The 24,125-nt window shown below is 37.4% G+C and overlaps 1 protein-coding gene across 13 annotated transcripts in view; it reads right to left on the bottom strand.

The window, feature by feature from the left end:
• Positions 1-24,125, bottom strand: part of LCORL (ligand dependent nuclear receptor corepressor like) — a 172,296-nt gene that overhangs the window by 89,542 nt on the left and 58,629 nt on the right. For 11 of the 13 annotated variants that reach the window (XM_073237783.1, XM_073237788.1, XM_037027408.2 and 8 more), the window contains exon 4: positions 23,512-23,641. In XM_073237783.1, the coding sequence (XP_073093884.1) occupies positions 23,512-23,641 (130 nt within the window). Of the gene's footprint in view, positions 1-22,060; positions 22,108-23,511; positions 23,642-24,125 lie in introns of all 13 variants that reach the window. The other 2 variants (XR_012131789.1, XM_073237786.1) reach the window with 1 other exon arrangement.

Here is a 24,125-nt window from a genome sequence, read left to right as displayed (position 1 = left end):
GATTCAGACATAGTTGAACCCCAGGCATTTAATTCATCTGTTCACTACTTCACCAGCTCACTCTGGCTTAACACTACTCACCCCAGAGAGCAACAGGAACTAATGCTTCCATTTCTTTTTTTTTAATTAAGGTATTATTGATACACACTCCTACGAAGGTTTCACATGAAAAAACAATGTGGTTACTAAATTCACCCAAGTTATCGTGTCCCCCCATACACCATTGCAGTCACTGCCCATCAGTGTAGTAAGATGCCACAGTCACTATTTGCCTTCTCTGTGCTAGTCTCTTCCCCCTGATCACCCCCACACTATGTGTGCCAATCATAATACCCCTCAATCCCCTTCTCCCTCCCTACCCACCCACACTCCCCCACCCGTCCCCTTTGGTAACCGCTATTCCCTTCTTGGAGTCTGTAAGTCTGTTGCTGTTTTGTTCCTTCAGGTTTGCTTTGTTGTTATTCTACACAAATGAAGGAAATCATTTGGTACTTGTTATTCTTCACCTGGCTTATTTCATGGAGCATAATATCCTCCAGCTCCATCCATGCTGTTGCAAATTGAAGAATTTGTTTCTTTCTTATGACTGAGTAGTATTCCGTTGTGTATATGTACCACATCTTCTTTATCTTCTGATGGACACCAAGGTTGCTTCCATTTCTTGGCTATCATAAATAGTGCTGCAATAAACATACAGGTGCATATGTCTTTTTGAATCTGAGAAATTATACTCTGGGTAAATTCCTAGGAGTGGAATTCCTGGGTCAAATAGTATTTCTGTTTTTAGTTTTTTCAGGAACATCCATATTGCTTTCCACAGTGGTTGAATTAGCTTACATTCCCACCAGCAGAGCAGGAGGGTTCCCCTTTCTCCACATCCTCACCAGCATTTGTTGTTCTTAGTCTTTTCTATACTGGCCATCCTAACTGGTGTGAGGTGATATCTCATTGTGGTTTTTATTTGCATTTCCCTGATAATTAGTGATGTGGAGCATCTTTTCATGTGCCTGCTGACCATCTGAATTTCTTCTTTGGAGAATTGTCTGTTCCTATCATCTGCCCATTTATTAATGGGTTTATTTGCTTTTTGGGTGTTGAGGTGTGTGAGTTCTTCACATATTTTTGGATGTTAACCCCTTGTTGGATATGTCATTTACAAATATATTCTCCCATAATGTAGGATGCCTTTTTATTCTGTTGATGGTATCCTTTGATGTACAGAAGCTTTTAAGTTTCATGTAGTCCCATGTGTTCATTTTTGCTTTTGTTTCCCTTACTAGAAGAGATGCACTCAGAAAAAAGTTGCTCATGTTTATATTCAAGAGATTTTTGCCTATGTTTTCTTCTAAGAGTTTTATGGTTTCATGACTTACATGCAGGTCTTTGATCCATTTCAAGTTTACTTTTGTGAATGGAGTTAGATGGTACTCCAGTTTCATTCTCTTACACGTAGCTACTCAGTTTTGCCAACACCAGTTGTTGAAGAGGCTGCCATTTCCCCATGGCATTTCCCCATTGTATGTATGTCCTTCATCATATATTAATTGATCATATATGCTTGGGTTTATATCTGGGCTCTCTGGTCTGTTCCACTAGTCAGTACTTGTGCCAGTATGAAATTGTCTTGATTACTGTGGCTTTGTAGTAGAGCTTGAAGTTGGGAAGTGTAATCACCCCAGCTTTATTCTTCCTTCTCAGGATTACTCTGGCTATTCAGGGTCCTTTGTGGCTCCATATGAATTTTAGAATTATTTTCTCTAGTTCATTGAAGAAAGCTATTGGTATTTGGATAGGGATTGCATTGAATCTGTAGATTGCTTTAGGCAGGGTGGCCATTTTGACAATATTAATTCTTCCTATCCATGAACATGGGATGTGTTACCATTTATTGGTATCTTCTTTAATTCCCCTCATGAGTGTTTTGTGTTTTCAGTGTATAAGTCTTTCACTTCCTTTATTAGGTCTATTCCTAGGTATTTTATTCTTTCTGATGCAATTGTGAAGGGAATTGTTTTCCTGATTTCTCTTTCTGTTAGTTCATCATTAGTGTATAGGAATGCAAAACTTCTCTGTATTAATTTAGTCTCCTGTAGCGTTGCTGAATTCAGTTATTAGATCTAGAAGTTTTGGTTTGGTTTCTTTAGGGAATTTTATGTACAATATCATGTCATCTGCAAACAGTGACAGTTTAACTTCTTCTTTACCAATCTGGATGCCTTTTATGTCTTTGTGTTGTCTGATTGCCGAGGCGAGGACCTGCAGAACTACACTGAGTGAAAGTGGAGAGAGTGGGCATCCTTGTCTTGTTCCCGATCTTAAAGGAAAGGCTTTCAGCTCCTCACTGTTAAGTATGATGTTGGCTGTGGATTTTTCATATATGGCTTTTATTATGTTGAGGTACTTGCCCTCTATACCCATTTTGCTGAGAGTTTTTATCATGAATGTATGTTGAATTTTGTCAAATGCTTTTTCAGCATCTATGGAGATGGTCATGTGGTTTATGTCCTCCTTTTTGTTTATGTGGTGGATGATATTGATGGATTTTCTAATACTGTACCATTCTTAAATCCCTGAAATAAATCCTACTTGATCATGTTGGATGATCTTTTTGATGTATTTTTGATTTCGGTTTCCTAATACTTTGTTGAGTAATTTTGCATCTATTTTCATCAGGGATATTGGTCTGTAATATATTTTTTTGTGGTGTCTTTGCCTGGTTTTGGTATTAGAGTGATGCTAGCCTCATAGAATGAGTTTGGAAGCATTCTCTCTTTTTCTACTTTTTGGAAAACTTTCAGGAGCTGGGTATTAGTCCTTCACTAATTGTTTGATAAAATTCAGTGGTGAAGCCATCTGGTTCAGTAGTTTTGTTCTTAGGTAGTTGTTTGACTACCAGTTCAATTTCGTTGCTAGTAATTGGTCTGTTCAGATTTTCTGTTTCTTTCCAGATCAGCCTGGGAAGGTTGTATTTTTCTAGAAAGCTGTCTATTTCTTGTAGGTTATCCAGTTGATTAGTATATAATTTTTCATAGTATTCTCTCATAATTCTTTGTATTTCTGTGGTGTCATAGAGATTTTTCCTTTCACATTTCTGATTATGTTTATGTGTGTATACTCTCTTTTTTTCTTGATAAATCTGGCTAAGGGTTTATCTACTTTGTTTATTTTCTCAAAGAACCAGCTCCTGCTTTCATTGATTCCATTGTTTTTATTCTTTGCAATTTTATTTATTTATGCTCTAATCTTTATTATGTTCCTCCTTCTACTGACTTTGGGCCTTATTTGTTCTTTCTCTAGTTTTGTTAATTGGGAGTTTAGACTGTTTATATGGGATTGTTCTTTTAACCTGAGGTAGACTTGTACTGTAACATACTTCCCTCTTAGCAGGGCCTTCACTGTGTCCCACAGAGTCTGTGTTGAATTATTATTGTAATTTGTCTCCAGATATTGCTTAATCTCTGTTTTTATTTGGTCATTGATCCATTGTTTATTTAGGAGCATGTTGTTAAGCCTCCATGTGTTTGTGGGCTTTTTTGTTTTCTTTGTGTAATATATTTCTAGTTTCATATCCTTGTGGTCTGAGAAGCTGGTTGGTATAATTTCAATCTTCTTGAACTTACTGAATCTCTTTTTGTGGCCTAGTACATGATCTATTATTGAAAATGTTCCATGTATACTAGAGAAGAATGTTTATCCTGATGCTTTTGGGTGTAAAGTTTCATAGATGTCTCTTAGGTCCATCTGTTCTAATGTTCAATGTTTCTGTCTCCTTACTTATTTTCTGTCTGGGTGATCTGTCCTTTGGAGTGAGTAGGTGTGTTGAAGTCTCCTAGAATGAATGCATTGCATTCTATTTCCCCTTTTAATTCTGTTAGTATTTGTTTCATCTATGTAGGTGTTCCTGTGTTGGGTGCACAGATATTTATAATGGTTATATATTCTTGTTGGATTGACCCCTTTATTATTATGTAATGTCCATCTTTGTCTCTTGTGACTTTCATTGTTTTGAAGTCTATTTTGTCTGATACAAATACTGCAACACCTGCTTTTTTCTCCCTATTAGTTGCATGAAATACCTTTTTCCATCCTTTCACTTTTAGTGTTTGTATATCTTTGGGTTTAAAGTGAGTCTCTTGTAGGCAACATATAGTTGGGTGTTGTTTTTTTATCCATTCAGTGACTCTATGTCTTCTGATTGGTGCATTGAGACCATTTACATTTAGGGTGATTATTGATAGGTATGTACTTACTGCCACTGCAGGCTTTAGATTCGTGGTTACCAAAGGTTCAAGGGCAATTTCCTTACTATCTAAGAGTCTAAATTAAGTCACTTAGTATGCTATCACAAACACAATCTAAAGGTTCTTTTTGTTTTTCCCTCCTCTGTTCTTTATATATTAGGTATCATATGATTTGCCTATCCCTTTTTATTACCACTGGTGACAGCTATTTAACCTCAGGAACACTTCCATCTATAGCTGTCCATCCAAAATACACTGTAGAGATTGTCTGTGGAAGGTACATTCTTTCAGCTTTTGCTTATCTGAAAATTGTTTAATTGCCCCTTCAAATTTACACGATAATCTTGGCGGATAAAGTATTCTTGTTTCAAGGCCCTTCTGCTTCACTGAATTAAATATATCATTCCACTCCCTTCTGGCCTGTAAGGTTTCTGCTGAGAAGTCTGATGATAGCCTGATGGGTTTTCCTTTGTATGTGATCTTATTTCTCTCTCTGGCTGCTTTTAATAGTCTGTCCTTATCTTTGATCTTTGCCATTTTAATTATTATATGGCTTGGTTTTGTCTTCCTTTGGTTCCTTGTTTTGGGAGATGTGTGTACCTCCATGGCCTGAGAGGCTGTCTCCTTCCCCACATTGGGGAAGATTTTAGCAATTACTTCTTTGAAGACACTTTCTATCCCTTTTTCTCTCTACTTCTTCTTCTGGTACCCCTATAATACCATTTGGATTGGTCACACAATTCTCTCAGTATTCTTTCATTCCTAGAGGTCCTTTTTCTCTCTGCCTCAGCTTCTTTGAATTCCTCTTCCCTAGTTTCTATTTCATTTATTGTCTCTTCCACCGTATCTAATCTGCTTTTAGTACCCTCCATTGTGCTATTCAATGATTGGATCTCTGTCCTAAATTCATTCCTGAGTTCTTGAATATTTTTCTGTACCTCCATGAGCATGTTTATGATTTTATTTTCAAATCTCCTTTGGGAAGATTTATTAATTCAGTCTCACTCAGTCATTTCTCTGGTGGTGAGATTTTGCTTTGAACCAGGTTCCTTTTGACATTTCATATTTGTATGTGGCGCCCTCTAGTGCCCAGAAGCTCTACTCTCTGGAGCTGCTCAGTCCCTGGAATGATATTGGGGGTTGCAGGGGAGTGGTGCTGGTGCCTGGGGGTAGGAAACAGTTGTTTCCTGCTTCCTGCCTGCTGTGCCGATCTCCACTGCCAGAATCAGTGGGCTGAACACACAGGTGTAAGCCTCTATGCTTTGTGTTTGTAGCTGCCGTAGGTGGGGCTTCCCTCTGGCTGGCCTGGTGCCAGGGCAGGGGTGCCGTTTAGCGAGCCAGGTGCAGGCCAGCCAGGAGGAAGACAGAGCAGGCTGCATATCATGGTGGAGGGCCTTGGAGCTGTGCAGCCACCCAGGGGGATGGCGCCCCTAAAGATCATAGAAGTTCCCAACCTGCTGGGCAGAGGAGTGCACCCAGACAATTTTGTCTACCTGTCCATTCTCCTGAGCAGTAAGCTCCATGCAATCCTTGCCCCTTTAGCAGCCCTCTCACTGTTAGGAAGTCTCTCAGACTCCCCGCCCAGATCAGCCAGATATGAGTTCCTGTTTTCCACAAGCAGCTGGAATCTCCGTCTTTCCAGGTATTCTGCCTGTCTAAGCTTTCCAACCCCATTAATCACCAGATCACTGTGCAATGTAGGTTCGTGCTACCAGAGCAGATCTCCAGGGCTAGGTGTTCAGCTGTCCCAGGCCTCCACTCCCTCCCTGCTGTTTCTCTTCCTCCTGCCAGTGAGCTGGGGTGGAGGAAGGACTTGGGTCCCGCCTGGTCACAGCTTTGGTACATTACCCTGCTCCATGAGGTCTGCTCTTTGCTCCAGGTGCATGCAGTCTGGTGCAGCCTTCTTTCCTGTTGCTCTTTCAGGATTAGTTGTATTAATTATATTTTCATATTATATGTGGTTTTAGGAGGAGGTCTTTGTCTCATCTCTCACACCGCCATCTTTACTCCCTCCCATTTCTTAACATTGAACTTTATGTGAGTAACTCTACAGTCCACTAATTAGGCATTTTGTTAAATGCCTTTTAAAATTATTTTACTAAGGCTACTGGAAGTTATTAATTACCTTACATTATTTCATTATTTATTTGCATTATAATACACATCCCTTGGTCAATTACTTAACTGTTATTTTTTCTTTTTTTTTAAAGTGTGGTTGATAACACAGTATTATTTTGGTTTCAAGCACACAACATAGTAATTTGATGGTTATCTACATCATTAAATGCTCACCCCAATAAGTATAGTTACTATCTGTAAACATAGAAAGATATTACAGTATTACTTAAAGTATGATTTCTTTGTACATAAAGGAACAGAGACAAATAATGTCTAAATTCCCAGCCTGCTTTAAATTTAAAATGTTTTAATTTAGATTGGTCTTGAAACTAAGTAATCTATAAAACTGAGGAATAGCAGTGGCAATCACCTACCATATGCCTAATCCATAATTTTTCAAAATTGATACTACCTTTAACTCTTAAAATATACTTCCCTAGGATTTCTGTAGTTTGCTACTTTCATTTTTTTTTTTAATCTCCACTCAAATGTCATCTCACTACCCTTTATAAAACTGCTATCACAACCTCTATCCTGGCCTTCCTCTCCCCAGTTTGTCTCCACAGCACTTATTATATAAATGTGTGTTTGTATAAATATATATATTCAGCATGTGTGTGAGGAGGGTATGCACACAAATATTCAACCACAAATACGATTTACTTATTTACAGTCGGCCTCCCCTCATTAGAATATAAAAGTCTATGAGGAATAAGATGTTTTGTGTTTTCATTCATGGACCAAAAAAAAGTTCTATAAAGCTCAACATGCTAGTCTGCCTTCAGGGAAAGTGGTACTCTGGGAAAGACAGAACTAAATTAGTAGAATTCTATTAAAGAACACATACGTGATGACATAGCTGGTGACTGAGTTACTCAAGAAAACCAGTAAAATATTATAAACAGATTCTTAAAATGATAACACTAAAAAGTTATACAGCACATACTGGTTCCTCTGTTACTTCCACATAAAAGTGCTTTTGCCTATTCAGTATTCTGATTATATAGTATGCTGAATGGCATATAATAATTACTATATATATTTGGATATAGGCTAGTTTTGCTATCTGACCTATTAAAGACAAAGCACATAAAGAAATATTACTCAAGGACAGATAGTAACTCCAAAATATAGGGCCCCAAATAAAATTTTATCTATTCTGAGAATTAGATCTTCCTTCTCACCTACTCAACTATACTTTCTCAACTGAATTAAAATATCAAAGAAATAATTTAGAGAAAGTCCTAAAGAATTATGTAAAGACTGTTGTTTTCCCATTCAATGACTAAACATTTCTGAGAAGAATTTAGAATCATATATTTGCAGTATTTTTGACTGACAACTATGACACTGGCACTTGCTTGTCACCTGCAAGGACTCACTCTAAAAATTTTGTTGTAAAGGTCTAGCATACTATAGCTGTGAGTGACATTTTTAAAAAACTGGATAGATAATTATCATTTTAAAGCATTGCTTTTAATCATTCAAGCATTGCTTTTCTAAATGATTTACATGCACTCAATAAAATTACTGAGTATTAACTGTACTAGGTTCTATTCTGTGTGCTGAGGACATAGCAAAAACAGAAAAAAATCTGTCTTACTGGTTCTTACATTCTAGAAGTAGTAAACAACAGACTTTAAATTAAAAGAGGAGTTGTAGAAACTAAAAAAAAAGAAATGAAAAAGAGAGTGACTGAGATGAGTTATCATAAACAGGGTCGTTGGGGGAATGGGTGGTCATGGTCAGATGCAATGTTTGGTGATATGAAGGAGTGAGCAATACTCACTCATGGAATTGTGCTTCTAGATGGATGTAATCATAATAGCAAGTGTGAAGACCCTGAGACAGGAATAAGGTTAGCACATCTGAAGAAAAGCAAAACACCAATGAGTCTGCAAAAGAGATGAGGTCTTACAAATAAGCAGTAAGAGATGTGGTCAAAGAAGAGGCAGAACTAGAGTTCTTGAAAGATTTTAGTCTAAGTGACATGCAAAATGTCACTGGAAGCTTTGGGGCAGATGAACATTGTAGATACTTCACTTTGCTTTCTGTGTAGAAAAATTAATTGATAGGGGAGGGAAAAGTAGGCCAAGACATTACTTAGAAGGCTCTTTAGTAGTATTAGAGGGCTCTTTAGTAGTATATGCTATAGATGACGTGCCTTGGATTAGTATGGTAGCAATGGAAATGATAAAACATGGTCAGATTTAGGATACATTTTTTAAGGTAGGGCCAATGAGACTTGATGATAGGTTGCATGTGGGTATGAAGGACCCTGAGGCATCAAGAAGGCTCCTAGCTTTGGGGGCTAGACAACTGGGCCAAGAGTACCAGCTTTTACTACGATGGGAAAGGCTAAGGCAGGGAAACATTTACAGGGAGTAAAATGAGATGTCCTGTTTTAGACAGGTCATTCTGACATGCCTATTAGATATTCTAGTGAAAAATATTAAGTAGGCAGTTAGATATAAGAGGGTAAATCCTAAAGGATGGGTTAGATTTAGATATAATATTCAGGTGCCAGAGGGGAAAAAAGATAGCGTCATTAGAAATGTGGAGGAAATCTCCTCCCCAAACCAAATATATTTTGAAAATACAGCAAGTACAACATTTCCCAAAAGGCAGACCAGAAGTAAAAGTGCACCAGCCAGTCTACAGCTGGGAGAAGTGAACATCTCACAGAAAAGGGTAAAGTAAAAAAGCCATGCCTGATGGGACCTGAGCACACCCCCAACCTCAGTTCACCAGTGGGAGAAAGAGATTCAGAGCAGGGAGGGAGTGTAAACACAGGACTGCTAAATACCCAGCCCTAGAAATCTAAATCCGGGGCACAGATCCACATGGTGCTCTGGAGGTTAGATGGGCTGAAAACCAAAGTCAGACACTAAGACTTCAAAACAGTTCCCACAACCTGCTGCCCTGGGACAAAAGAAAAGCAGGTGCTTTGAAAGAATTCTCAACAGTCAGAAGGCTGCTCAAAGGGGCAAGGGTTTAGGAGAAGGAACAGGTGGACAAAATCAGGTAGGCACACTCAGCCCAGCAGGTTGGGAACTTTCAGGAGCCTCAGGCGCACCATCCCCTGGGTTGGCAATGCAGCCCCAAGGTCCCACATCATGATAAGCAGCCTGCTGCTCCTTCCTTCATGCCAGTATGGGCACGCAAACCCACTGTCCATGACATTGCTGCAAACCAGCAGTAAGGCAGCTCAGCCTACAGCAATTACACAGCTTAATGCGGAGGCTTCTCCCTGTATGCAATTAACCAGCCCAGGCATCAGAGACAGGCACGGTGACCAGGAAGCAAGAAAGGGCTTTGGCCTTCCTACAAACAACCGTGCTGCTTGCGTGTGACCCCATCCATCACCCTAGGCCATCCCAAGGGCTGACCTGCCCACAGCAGCTTTGAAGATCAACTCAGAGGCTGCTCCTGGTGCACAGCTAACCAGTGCAAACAGTGGAGATAAACACAGCGATCGGGAAGCACAAAAGGGCTTTGTCCTTGGGCCAGACACACAAACCCCTTGCCTGCGACCCCCACCATTGCTCTAGGCAATCCCGAGGGCTGCCCCACTCACAGCAGTTTAGGGGATCAACCCAGAGGCTGCTCCCTGTGTGTGGTTAACCAACACAGATAGTAGAGACAAGCATGGCGACTGGGAAGCACAAAAGGGCTTTGTCCTCGAGGTAGATCCCTGTGCAGATTGCCTCTGATCTCTGTCATCGCCCGAGGCCATCCCAAAGGCTGCCCTGCCCATGGCAGCTTATGGGACCAACCCAGAGGCTACTCCAAGTGCGAGGTTAACAGGCACAGACAGTGGAGACAGGCACTGCAACCAAGAAGCACAAAGGGCTTTGTCCTTGCAGCAGACTCCCATGACACTCGCATGTGACCCCCGCCATAGTCCTAGACAATCCCGAGGGCTGCCCCACCAACAGCAATTTAGAGATTAACCCAGAGGCCACTCCCTATGCGGGGTTAACTGGCACAGACAGTGAAGACAGGCACTGCAACCTGGAAGCAGGAAGGGACTGTCCTCCCAGGTGACAACCCCACCACTCAATTGTGACCACTCCCATTGCTCCAGGACTATGAAAAGGCAGAATAACCTTGTTCAATCCCAAATCCCTCAAACACCATTAAAAAGGGCTTGGTGAGACTGAAATCACCAATCTTCCTGAATAAGAATTCAAAATAAAAATCATAAGCATGCTAATGGAGCTACAGAAAAATATTGAAGAGTTAAGGGATGAGTTCAGTAGGGAGATAACTGAAATGAAACAAACAACAGAGGGATTTAAAAGCAGATTAGATGAGATAGAGGAGACAGTAAATGGAATAGAAATTAAAAACAGGAATACAGAGAAGCTGAGGCAGAAAGAAAAAAAAAGGATCTATAGGAATGAAAGAATATTAAGAGAACTGTGTGACCAATCCAAATGGAACAATATTCATATTATGGGGTACCAGAAGAAGAAGAGAGAGAAAAAGCAGGATATACAAAAAGGACAGAAAGTGTCTTTGAAGAAATCATTGCTGACAACTTCCCTAATCTGGGGAAGGAAATAGTCTCTTAGGCCATGGAAGTGCACAGATCTCCCAACACAAGGGACCCAAGGAAGACAACACCAAGACACATGATAATTAAAATGGCAAAGAGCAAGGAAAAGGACAGAGTATTCAAAGCAGGCTGAGAGAAAAGAGATCACCTACAAAGGAAAACCCACTAGGCTATATCATCAGACTTCTCAGCAGAAACCTCACAGGCCGGAAGGGAGAGGCATGATATATTCAAGGCAATGAAACAAAAGGGTCTCGAACCAAGAATACTCTACACGGCAAGATCATCATTTAAATTTGAAGGAGGGATTAAACAATTCCCACATAAGAAAAAGTTGAGGGAATTTACCTCCTACAAACCATTTCCACAGGGTATTTTAAAGGGACTGCTCTAGATGGAAGTGTGCATAAGGCAACATAGCTGTAGCCAGAGAAAACAGGAACATAGCAAAGGAAGTAGACCAATTAAATGCTAACCAAATGCTAAATTAAATCAGCTACCCACAAACTCAGTTAACGGATATAGAAAAAGGACAGAATATGACACCTAACAAATGAAGAGGAGGAAGAAAAAGAAGGGGGGGTTGGAAGTGTTTACAATAGCATAATAAGAGAGTTATGGTAGACTGCTGGATAGTAAAAAAGCTGCCCTTGAACCTTTCATAACCATGAATCCAAAGCCTGCAATGGCAATAAGAACATATCTATCAATTATCATCCTAAATGTAAATGGTCTAAATGCACCAATCAAAAGACACAGAGATACAGAATGGATAAAAAAGCAATACCCATCTATATGCTGCCTACAAGAGACTCACTTCAAACCCAAAGACATACACAGACTAAAAGTGAAGGGATGGAAAAGGATATTCCATGCGAACAATAGGGAAAAAAAACCAGGAGTGGCAGTACTCCTAAATAGACTTCAAAATAAAGAAAGTAACAAGAGACAAAGAAGGACATTATATAATGATAAAGGGGTTAGTCCAACAGGAAGATAGAATCATTAGGAATATCTATGCACCAAACATAGAAGCACCAAAATATGCACAACAAATACTAACACAATGAAAGGGGGAAACAGAATGCAATGCATTCATTCTAGGAGACTTCAACACACCAATCACTCCAAAGGACAAATCAATCAGAGAGAAAATAAGTAAGGAGACAGAGGCATTGAACAACACATTAGAACACATGGACCTAACAAACAACTACAGAACACTCCACCCAAAAGCAGCAGGATACACATTCTTCTCAAGTGCACATAGAACATTTTCCAGAATAGACCACATACTAGGCCACAAAAAGAGCCTCACCAAATTCAAAAAGATTGAAATTGTGCCAACAAGATTCTCAGACTACAAAGGTATGAAATTAGGAATAAATTGTACAAGGAAAACAGAAATACTCACAAACACATAGAGGCTTAACAACATGCTCCTAAATAATCAATGGATCAATGACCAAATTAAAACAGAGATCAAGCAATATATGGAGATAAAATGAAAACAACAGCTCAATGCCCAACTTCTGTGGGACACAGCAAAGGCAGTTCTAAGAGGAAAGTATATAGCAATCCAGGCCTATTTAAAGAAGGAAGAACAATTTCAAATGAACAGTATAAATTCACAATTATTGAAAGTGGAAAAAGAAGAACAAATGTGGCTCTAGGTCAGTAGAAGGAGCAACATAATAAAGATCAGAGAAGAAATAAATAAAACTGAGAAGACAACAGAAACAATTAATGAAACCAAGAGCAGGTGCTTTGAGAAAATAAACAAAATAGATAAACCCCTGCACAGACTTATCAAGAAAAAATGAGAATCTACACAGATAAACAGATTCAGAAAGAAGAAAGGAAAAATCACTACAGACACCATAGAAGCACAAAGAATTACTAGAGAACACTATGAATAATTATATGCTAACAAACTGGATAACCTAGAAGAAATGGACAACTTTCTAGAAAAATACAACCTTCCAAGACTGACCCAGGAAGAAACAGAAAATCTGAACAGACCAATTACCAGCAAAGAAATTGAATAGATTATCAAAAAACTACCCAAGAACACAAACTCAGACCAGACGGATTCACCGCTGAATTTTATCTGACATTTAGAGAAGATATAATTCCCATTCTCCTAAAAGTTTTCCAGAATACAGAAGTGGAGGGAATACTGCCAAATGCATTTATGAGGCTAGCATCACCCTAATACCAAAACCAGGCAAAGACACCACAAAAAAAGAAAATTACAGACCAATATCCCTGATGAACATAGATGCAAAAAAACTCAACAAAATATTAGCAAACCAAATTGAAAACTACATCAAAAAGATCATCCATCATGATCAAGTAGGGTTTATTCCAGGGATGCAAGGATGGTACAACATTCAAAAATCCATCAACATCATCCACTACATCAATAAAGAGAAGGGCAAAAACCACATGATCATTTCCATTGATGCTGAAAAAGCATTCAACAAAATTCAACATCCATTCATGATAAAAACTCTCAACAAAATGGGTATAGAGGGCAAGTACCTCAACATAATAAAGGCTGTATACAACAAACTCACAGCCAACATCATACTTAACAGTGAAAAGCTGAAAGCTTTTCCTCTAAGTTCAGGAACAAGACAAGGAAGGCCACTTTCCCCATTTTTATTCACTACAGTACTGGAGGTCATGGCCATGGCAATCAGACAACACAAAGAAATAAAAGGCACCCAGATTGGTAAGGAATGAGTTAAACTGTCACTGTTTGCAGATGACATAATATTGTATATAAAAAACCCTAAAGAATCCATTCCAAAACTACTAGAACTAATACCTGAATTCAGCTAAGTTGCAGGATACAAAATCAATACACAGAAATGTGTTGCATTTCTATACACTAATGATGAACTAGCAGAAAGAGAAATCAGAAAAACAATTCCATTCACAATTGCATCAAAAAGACTAAAATACCAAAGAATAAATCTAACTAAGGAAGTGAAAGACCTATACCCTGAAAACTACAAGACAGTCTTGAAAATTAAAGAAGACATTAATAAATGGATATTCATCCCATGCTCTTGGGTAGGAAGAAATAATATTGTCAAAATGACCATCCTGCCTAAAGCAATCCACAGATTCAATGCAATCCCTATCAAAATTCCAACAGCATTCTTCAATGAATTGGAACAAATATTTCAAAAGTTCATATGGAACAACAGAAGACCTCAAAATGCCAAAGTAATCCTGAGAAGGAAGAATAAGGTAGGGGGGATTATGCTCCCCGATTTCAAGCTCTACTACAAAGCCACAGTAATAAAGACAATTTGGTACTGGCCCAATAACAGAACCATAGATCAATGGAACAAAATACAGAGCCCAGATATAAACATACACATATATGGCCAATTAATATATGATAAAAGAGTCATGAACATACAATGGGGAAATGACAGCCTCTTCAACAACTGGTGTTGGCAAAACTGTACAGCTACATGTAAGAGAATGAAACTGGATTACTGTCTAACTCCATATACAAAAGTAAACTTGAAATGCATCAAAAAGCTTAATGTAAGTCAGGAAACCATGCAACTCTTAGAAGAAAACACAGGCAAAACTTTCCTGAATATAAACATGAGCAACTTTTTCCTTAACATAGCTCCTCGGGCAAGGGAAACAAAAGCAAAAATGAAAGAGTAGGACTATATCAAACTAAAAAGCTTCTGTACATCAAAGGACACCATCAGTAGAACAAGAAGGCATCCTGCAGTATGGGAGAATATATTCATGAATGACAGATCCGATAAATGGTTGACATCCAAAATATATAAAGAGCTCAAACACCTCAACAAAGAGCAAATAAGCTGATTAAAAAATGGGTGGAGGATATGAACAGACACTTTTCCAAAGAAGAAATTCAAATGACCAACAGGCACATGAAAAGATACTCCAAATTGCTAATCATCAGAGAAATGCAAATTAAAACCACAATGAGACATCATCTGACACCAGTTAGGATCGCCAACATACAAAAGACAAACAACAACAAATGTTGGTGAGGTTGTGGAGAACGGGGAACCCTCCTACACTGATGGTGGGAATGTAAATTAGTTCAACCATTGAGGAAAGCAATATGGAGGTTCCTCAAAATGCTCAAAATAGAAATACCATTTGACCCAGGAATTTCACTCCTAAGAATTTACCTAAAGAAAACAAGATCCCAGATTCAAAGACATACGCACCTCTATGTTTATTGCAGCAGTATTTACAATAGCCAAGATATGGAAGCAACCTAAGTGTCCATCAGTAGGTGAATGGGTAAAGAAGATGTGGTACATGTACACAATGGAATATTATTCAGCCATAAGAAGAAAACAAATCCGACCATTTTCAACAACATAGATGGAGCTAGAGGGTATTATGCTCAGTGAAATAAGCCAGGCAGAGAAAGACAAGTACCAAATGATTTTACTCATCTGTGGAGTATAACAACAAAGCAAATACTCAAAGAACAAAACAGCAGCAGACTCACAGAACCCAAGAATGGACTAACAGTTACCTAAGGGAAAGGGACTGTGGAGGGTGGATGGAAACAGAGGAATAAGAGGATTAAGGGGCATTATGATTAGCACACATAATATAGGGGGCACATGGGGAAGGAAGTATAGCACAAAGAAAAGTAGTGATTCTATAGCATCTTACTACTATGCTGATGGACAGTGACTGTAATGGGGTATATGGTGAGGACTTGATAATTGGGGGAATGTAGTAACCACAATGTTGCTCATGTGAAATCTGAGCATAAGACTGTATATCAATGATGCCTTTATAAAAACAAAATTCAGGTGGCAGCTGCGTATACATGACAGCAAAAGCCATAGGACAAAATAAGGCCATTAAGTAAGTGAAGGTAGATCATGAAGACAGTTGAAGACTAACTCCTAGGATTCTTCAACATTTAAAGGTTAAGAAGATGGGAATCAGTAAGAAGGAGTTCATGAAGGAGGAATAAAAGTAAAAGAATATAATTTTCTAGAAACCAAGAGAAGGAAGTGATCAGAACTCAACTGAATGTGCTGAAAGACTGAATAAGATGAGAACTGATAACTTTCCTTAGAATAGTACAAGGTGGAATTACCAACGAAACTGATAAAACAAGTTCAGTGGAACATTAGGAAACATAGCCTAATTCGGATGGGTTGAAAAGGGGAAGGGAATTAAAAATTGAAAATGGTAAAAATATACACAGTAACAAGTATTTATTAAACATCTACTGTGTGTCATATGCTTGAGATATATTAGTCAACAAAAATACGAAAATCCACTTCCTCATGGTGATTATATTCTAGCAGAAGGAGGAAGACAATGTAAAATAAGTAAAAGAAATATATAAATTATATAAGATGTTACAAGATTATTGTGCTACAAAAGGAAAGGGTAACTTTCAGTTATTAGAGGCTTGAGGAGAAAGATATAAAATAAGGCACCTCCAGCTCCATCCATGTCATTGCCAATGGTAGGATTTGTTTCTTTCTTATGGCTGAATAGTATTTCATTGTGTATATGTACCACATCTTCTTTATCCACTCATCTACTGATGGACACTTAGGCTGCTTCCTTATCTTGGCTATTGTAAAAAGTGCTGTGATAAACATAGGGGTGCATATGTCTTTTTGAATCTGAGAAGTTGTATTATTTGGGTATATTCCAAGGAGTGGGATTCCGGGGTCAAATGGTATTTCTATTTTTAGTTTTTTGAGGAACTTCCATATTGCTTTCCATAATGGTTGGACTAGCTTACATTTCCACCCACAGTGTAGGAGGGCTGCCCTTTCTCCACATCCTTGCCAGCATTTGTTGTTCTTGGTCTTTTCAATACTGGCCATCCTTACTGGTATGAGGTAATATCTCATTGTGGTTTTAATTTGCATTTCCCTGATGATTAGTGATGTGGAGCATCTTTTCATGTGTCTCTTAGCCATCTGAATTTCTTCTTTGGAGAACTGTCTCTTCATATCCTCTGCCCATTTGTTAATCAGGTTATTTGCTTTTTGGGTGTTGAGGTGTGTAAGTTCTTTATATATTTTGGATGTAAACCCCTTGTCGGATATGTCATTTACAAATATATTCTCCCATAATGTAGGACGCCTTTTTGTTTTGTTGATGATATCCTTTGCCATACAAAAACTTTTTAGTTTGATATAGTCCCATGAGTTCATTTTTGCTTTTGTTTCCCTTTCTCGAGGAGATGGGTTCAAGAAGAAGTTGCTCATGCTTATATTCAGGAGATGTTTGCCTATGTTGTCTTCTAGGAGTTTTATGGTTTCATGACATACATTCAAGTCTTTAATCCATTTCAAGTTTACTTTTGCGTATGGGGTTAAACAATAATACAGTTTCATTTTCTTGCATGTAGCTGTCCAGTTTTGCCAACACCAGTTGTTGAAGAGGCTGTCATTTCCCCATTGTATGTCCATGGCTCCTTTATCATATATTAATTGACCATAAATGGTTGGGTTTATATCAGGGCTCTCTAGTCTGTTCCATTGGTCTATGGGTCTGTTCTTGTGCCAGTACCAAATTGTTTTGATTACTGTGGCTTTGTAGTAGAGCTTGATGTTGGGGGGCGTAATTCCCCCTGCTTTATTCTTCCTTCTCAGGATTGCTTTGGCTATTTGAGGTCTTTTGTGGTTCCATACGAATTTTAAGATGATTTTCTCTAGTTCGTTGAAGAATGCTGTTGGTATTTTGATAGGAATTGCATTGAATCTATAGATTGCTTTAGGCAGGATGGCCATTTTGACATTAATTCTTCCTATCCATAAGCACAGGATGTGTTTCCATTTATTGGTATCTTCTTTAATTTCTCTCACAAATGTCTTGTAGTTTTCAGACTAATAGCCAGGCGAAGAAAGACAAATGCCAAATGATTTCCCTCATTTGTGGAGTATAACAATGAAGCAAAACCGAAGGAACAAAATGGTAGCAGACTCAGAGACTCCAAGAAAGAACTAGTCGTTACCAAAGGGATTGGTGTGGGAGGGCGGGTGGGGAGGGAGAAGGAGACTGAGGGGTATTATGTTTAGGACACATGGTGTGGGGGATCACGGGAAGAACACAGAGAAGGGACATAGTGGATCTCTGGCAACTTGCTGCACTGATGGACAGTGACTGCATTGGGGTGTGGGTGGGGACTTGATAATATGGGTAAATGTAGTAACCACATTGTTTTTTCATGTGGAGCCTTCATAAGAGTGTATATCAATCGTACCTTAATAAAAAACTAAAAATAAATAAATAAGGCACCCGAAAGAGAGGATACTGACTAAATGAGACAGAAAGCATGACTGGGTATTTTACCCTAGTCAAGTACAGCTACTCCAGGGTACGTGTGTAATAATGGGAAATTGAATTAAAACACCAAAAAGGTTCTGAAAAGCAAATATGACAAAAAAAGACAGAGGAAAGGAAGTTAAGATTTTATACAGAAGATGGTCACAGTGGTCAAGCACAGTGTCTGAGCTGATTAAGAAGATAAGTGATGAGCAGATAATGAATAGTGAACAGTGGCATGGTCAATAGACTGGAGTTTGAAATGAGGTAAAATGTACATATGGATGAGTATTAGAGTAAAATGGTATTCAGAGAAAAAGGAATGTTGAAATTAGATATGGGCAGTGGCAAAGGTCTAGGGATAATCATAGGAAAAGGTGGCTGGAATGGAATGGCGGAAAAGATCATTGGAAATGAAGAGATCAAATAACAGAGCACAGTGGGTTGAATGTATCTGCATACATAGATTTTGTACACAGAGAACTATGAAGGGAATAATTGGGAGGAAGAAAGTGAAAAGGCTGGTAGAGGTTTGCAACATAATGTAAATGAAATAGTTGGAAGTCATGCACTTCAAAGGAGCTCAAGGTTTTGAGGAAGGAGGACAAATAAATGAAGGAAATGCAGCCATTAGAGGCTGCTTGTCAATTATATTATCCCTATGTTACATAATGCAAGGAATTAAAAACAGCCAGCAAGAGCGAAGGCTACAAGACCATTTTTTATGAGTATGTAGATTTCAGCAATATGTGATTACAGTAATAAAATAAAAGGAACATTAAGAGAAAAAGACTGAGGACATAGGGGATTTTGCTGATGAAAGACTACAAGTTTAAGACACAGTGGAAAGACTATAGGTGTTTATAAAGGGGTAGGTGATTCAAATAAGAGAATAAAAAAGACAAAAGGAGGTAAGAATCTAGGTGACAATGAATGCCTGATAGTTGGCCTTAGTTTATTCTATGGATGGTATTGCAGGTAGAAGGGTGATTTTACAAAAAAACAAGATTTTATAAAAATCTTAAATCCACTCCTGATTTTAAGTGTGTTCTTAGAATTTCCTCCATATCCTCCAGGTGTATGGCAAAAGAAGAAAAATCTTTTCATGAACATGTGACTCATAATGGTATGTGAATTTTTTTTAATTAGCGTATCACTGATATACAATCTTATGAAGGTTGTAAATGAGCAATACTGTGGTTACTACATTTCCCCCTATTATCAAGTCCCCACCACATACCCCATTACAGTCACTGTCCATCAGCATAGCAAGATACTATAGTCACACTAAGTCACACTACTTGTCTACTCTGTGCTGTACTGTCTTCCCGGTGCCCCCCGCCCTTATATTATGTGTGCTAATCATAAAGCCCCTTAATCCCCTTGGTATGTGAATTATTTTATGGCACTTAGACACAGTTCCCTGAGAGTTCCAAAAAGGCAACCCATACAAGAGGAATTCAGTGTATGACCACAAAGACATCACAAAGGCATCTTTGTCTAAGAAATACTTAGGGCAAATTTACATAGAACTCAAGGATACCTGCATTTAGAGAGAAGCAATCTCAGTCTAACTGATTAACACTCCTGTTCCTAAGAAATGAAATGCTTTATCACCAGTCATAGCCCAATTAGTCAGTAAGCCATATTAACATTTATTATTTCATGATATGATTTAACGCTTAAAAATTAAGAGTTTAAAAGGAAAAAGGTTTGTGTTCAGAGAAGTCATGGAAAAACTTCATATAAAATACGGCTGTCAATTAATTTAAGGGGAAAGTGCTAATTAATAGCAGCTTTCAACTAACTGAATCAGATACATCAGGAAAGTCTCTGAAAAGGCCAGAAGAGTAGTTACATGAATACTACATGTGTGTGGAGGTAGGAAATAAAGCAGGAAAAGCAGTATATTTTTATAAAGGAAGGTTTTGTTTTGTTATATATTTAGCAATATGATTCATTCAGCTACTATGTGCATACTACCTGACCAATTTAGTCAAATCAAATGGCCTTTGTTAATTCAAAAATAAAAATGAGGTATCTTCCTGAAATGTAAGCTAGTGACTTACATTTTTCAGATGATCAGAGAATGTGATGCCAGAAGTCAAAATACTTTACATTTCATGAGGATAGCTTTGGAAAAGATATTTTATCTCTATATGCCTATGTTTATCCACACTCCACAACAAATAAACTGACATTCAAACTATACACAGTAATAAGCTTAAGTGTGAAATAGGGAAAGGTAAACTATACTTACTACTTGCTAAATAATTTCTTCAAAGAGAACAAGTACCAATACCATTAAGTATGTAGAGAAACTGGAAGATACCTACCTGGACAGTTGATTCTAGTACTCATTCATCATTCAAGAACTATTTACTGAAGATACAAGATGTGAAGAGTAGTGCTATAGATACTAAGGATTCCGTGATTAATAAAAGTCCCAGCTATCATGAGCTTTTATGCTACTCTAGCACAATAGACAATTTTAGGGTTAACCTCCAGAAGGATTCAATTTTTTAAAAGTTTCTAAAGTAAAAAATACACAAACTAGTTAAAAGTTGATCTCTGTACTAAACTATCCCCTCCCCCACAATCATAATTATTCAGCCTGAAAGAGTATTTCTGACTAGCTTCTAATTACAGGGGTTTGTCCAAACTGTAGTTTAAGTAGTAAATTTCCACCAATCTTTTATTAAACACTCTAAGAGAATTAATCATTAAAACTATTCATAGTTCACATAAAGAAAAAATGGAATCCTATACACAAAGCATTTCTCACAGGTCCTCACTAGTCTCCTTCAACTAAAATAATTCTAATCCAAGGCTGCTAAATAGTAGAGAATAAGCTTTTACTAATAGCACTTAAAAGAATGTAGGTGCTCCTCAGACAACATCCTTGACCATTTTTATTTCTTCTCTAGGACTCAGATGCTCACAACACAGAACCAAAAGACAATTCTGTTACTTTGCATCTCTGTACTTCACTGTCTCTACCCGTTAAAATGATAACAGCACCTACCCTCAACATTGTTTTGGGATTAAATGAGGGATGAAAAGGTTTTAGTTCTCAATCCGAATTGATGACATTGATCATCATCATTATCCTTAGTGAGATCTCATTAATACTAGCTTACATTTATCATTACCATCATCCCCGAAACCAGTTAGGAAAGATAATAAACAAGCTACAATAAGGATATTAAAAGATTTCTTTATGTTTTGGCAAAATGATCAGCATTCATGTTCCTTACACTAAGCAACAGATTTAAAGTATCACTAACACTAATGTTCTAATATCCAGAATTCTAAAAATGACCAAATTTAGGAAATGTTCAGGACTCAAAAGCTCCTCCAACAGATGCTTTATCAACATTTGCTACTCCAAAGACTCAGAGGTATTTCCTGTCTTTAAAAGGTCATTTTTTTTGCCTTCTACTTCAAGATAGAGTTAATAGTAGAATGAAGTAAAAATAAATTAAAGAGTTAAAAAACCATTTAAAAGATACTGTTTTCTAGCCTCATCCTTCCTAGCCAGACCATACTGGAAATCTCTAAAATGGTTTTATTCCAAGAAAATTAAAAACAACAAAACAAACCCAAGTAAGTAAGTAGAAAAATCTTTATGCTCAATTAAATCTGGAAAGTGGTGGTGGACTACAAACAATTAACAAAGGTAAGACCTGAAGTAAAGCAAAAATTACTGGTAAGAATCTTCAACTTTAAAACTCTGTGATCCTTCAAAGATCTTGAAGAAAACCAAGAAATCTCCGAATGGAGAGGTCACTAAATATCCATGAACACTCACCCAACCACTGGTAGGAGACCTCTTGGAGACCCAGATGCTTGAATAAGCTGAAATAGTACCAAGTTTTTACTGATTACTCTTCATGGAGCATAGGTTAACTCCATACTATCAAAAATTAAAGGTTATTATTACTGATAACTCTAGCTACTACCATTACAAAATACTTAAAGGAAAAGGAGACTGAGTAATGAGTTCTAAGATGAGTGAAACTTAACTATGTATGCACATGTGTAACATTATTCTTCTTATAAGTGTAAATATACTGGCAGAATAAAATTTTCTAAATGAATATGTTATAGAATTCTTAAACATGTAAATATTTTTAATATTGGTTCAGATAGAAAAATTTTGAAAAAAGAATCCGTCTTTTAAAGACAATGTCAATTTCTTAATGCTGAGTACTTCAGCTAACACACAGGAAAAGATTTTCAGTCCCCTGCACTTAAAAACATATAGTTCTAAACTTTAGCCTTTTAATAAACTAATGATTTTTCTCATCAGAGGATTCTTATATTTCAACATATAAAAATTCATAACTCTTAAGACTAAACAAAAGCCTCCTTTCTCACAGGAGGACTATCTGTAATAGTTGACTATTTTCAACATTATTGATAACCTGAAAGTTATCAGTTTAACAAGAAATAGATAATACCTAATTCCAAAGAGGAGTAAAGTAGGGTCAACACCTAGATGAAAATATCATAATGTTGTTCTCAATCTCTGGAAGCTGGGAGGTAGAATGGTCCCCCCTCCCATTCCACATTCCCCCTTCACCATGACTTACTTCGAAGGTCTATGTGATAAAACTGAGACATTCTACTACTGCAGAAATGACCAAGAAGAAAAACTGGTTCTACATTTCTGATTTTTCTCAAGTAACTTATTGTATAAAAACTACTTCTGCCTGATAACTTGTATCAAAGGAACAAGTGAAACAAGCATCACTTGGTTTAGCTTAGAAATACACAAAGTAAAAAAAGAATAATACATTCTAATATCAAATAAGTATATTCAAGCTACCAAAGAAACACTGAAATTGCAACTCAGCAAATATACTTCAACCTGGCTGATAAATGATTTAACTGTGACTTCTAAAGATGGCCTCACCATATAATAGACTTACACTTATTGAATATGAAAGAATTTTAGAAGTCTTGAGAACTGCAACAAAATAAGGAAGACCAGAGGCATAAAAACATTTCCTTGTCTGTCTACAGTGTATAAGGAAAATATATGATAAAGTCAGGGAGAGATTTGAGAACAGAAAGGCAAAAAGGAATGCCTAATAGAAGACTCGCTCTTCAGTGGTTGAGAACCCTAAAAAACATATGAAAAACTACAAATAGAGAAAAAATGAAGCAGAGATTGACATATAAAAAACTTGGGTGTGAGAAAAATTTAGACATTAAATCTCTATTGCAAATTTAAATGACAAAGTATACCAATATTACCTTTCTTTCGAAAGAGTGCATTTAGGTAATTTTCTGCTTGGCATTCAATCTTTTCAGTGTTGGACTGGCCCTGAGATGATAGTTCCTCCGTTGGTGTTGACTGTGATGAATCAAGAGATGGCATACAATCCTAAAATTATAAGAACATAAAACAAATCATTTTATTTAAACATGGGATTCCACTAAAAATGGCAAAGAAAAATTCTTTAAATGCTCATTTGTTCTACCTTTCAAGTATATCAAATTATTTAGAAAGAACATAAAATTTGGGACAAGAGCCAGGGAAAAATAAATTTAGCTCTGATAGAGGGCAAAATTAGCCTTACCTCTTAGTAAAATTATAGTCGAAAAAGGGGGAAGAGCAGACAAAATATATTTCTGTATTTCTGAATAAATTCACTATATAACATGCCAGTAAGAAGAGTTTTAACAATAAAGCCACTATAATCTGACCAAAAATGGGTACGAGATTCTCAAGTTCTCATTTCTTCTCAGCCCTTCTAACATTACATAAAGAATTAGGACTTCCCACCACACAAGAAGATGGTACTTGTCTGGTTTATACCCTGTGAAGAGTAGACACTGATATTTAACCATTTACACAGGAGATAATT

This window comes from Manis javanica, chromosome 5 (genome assembly GCF_040802235.1).
Source record: "Manis javanica isolate MJ-LG chromosome 5, MJ_LKY, whole genome shotgun sequence".
Lineage (NCBI taxonomy): Eukaryota > Metazoa > Chordata > Mammalia > Pholidota > Manidae > Manis > Manis javanica.
This window is presented reverse-complemented; position numbering and strand designations above follow the sequence as displayed.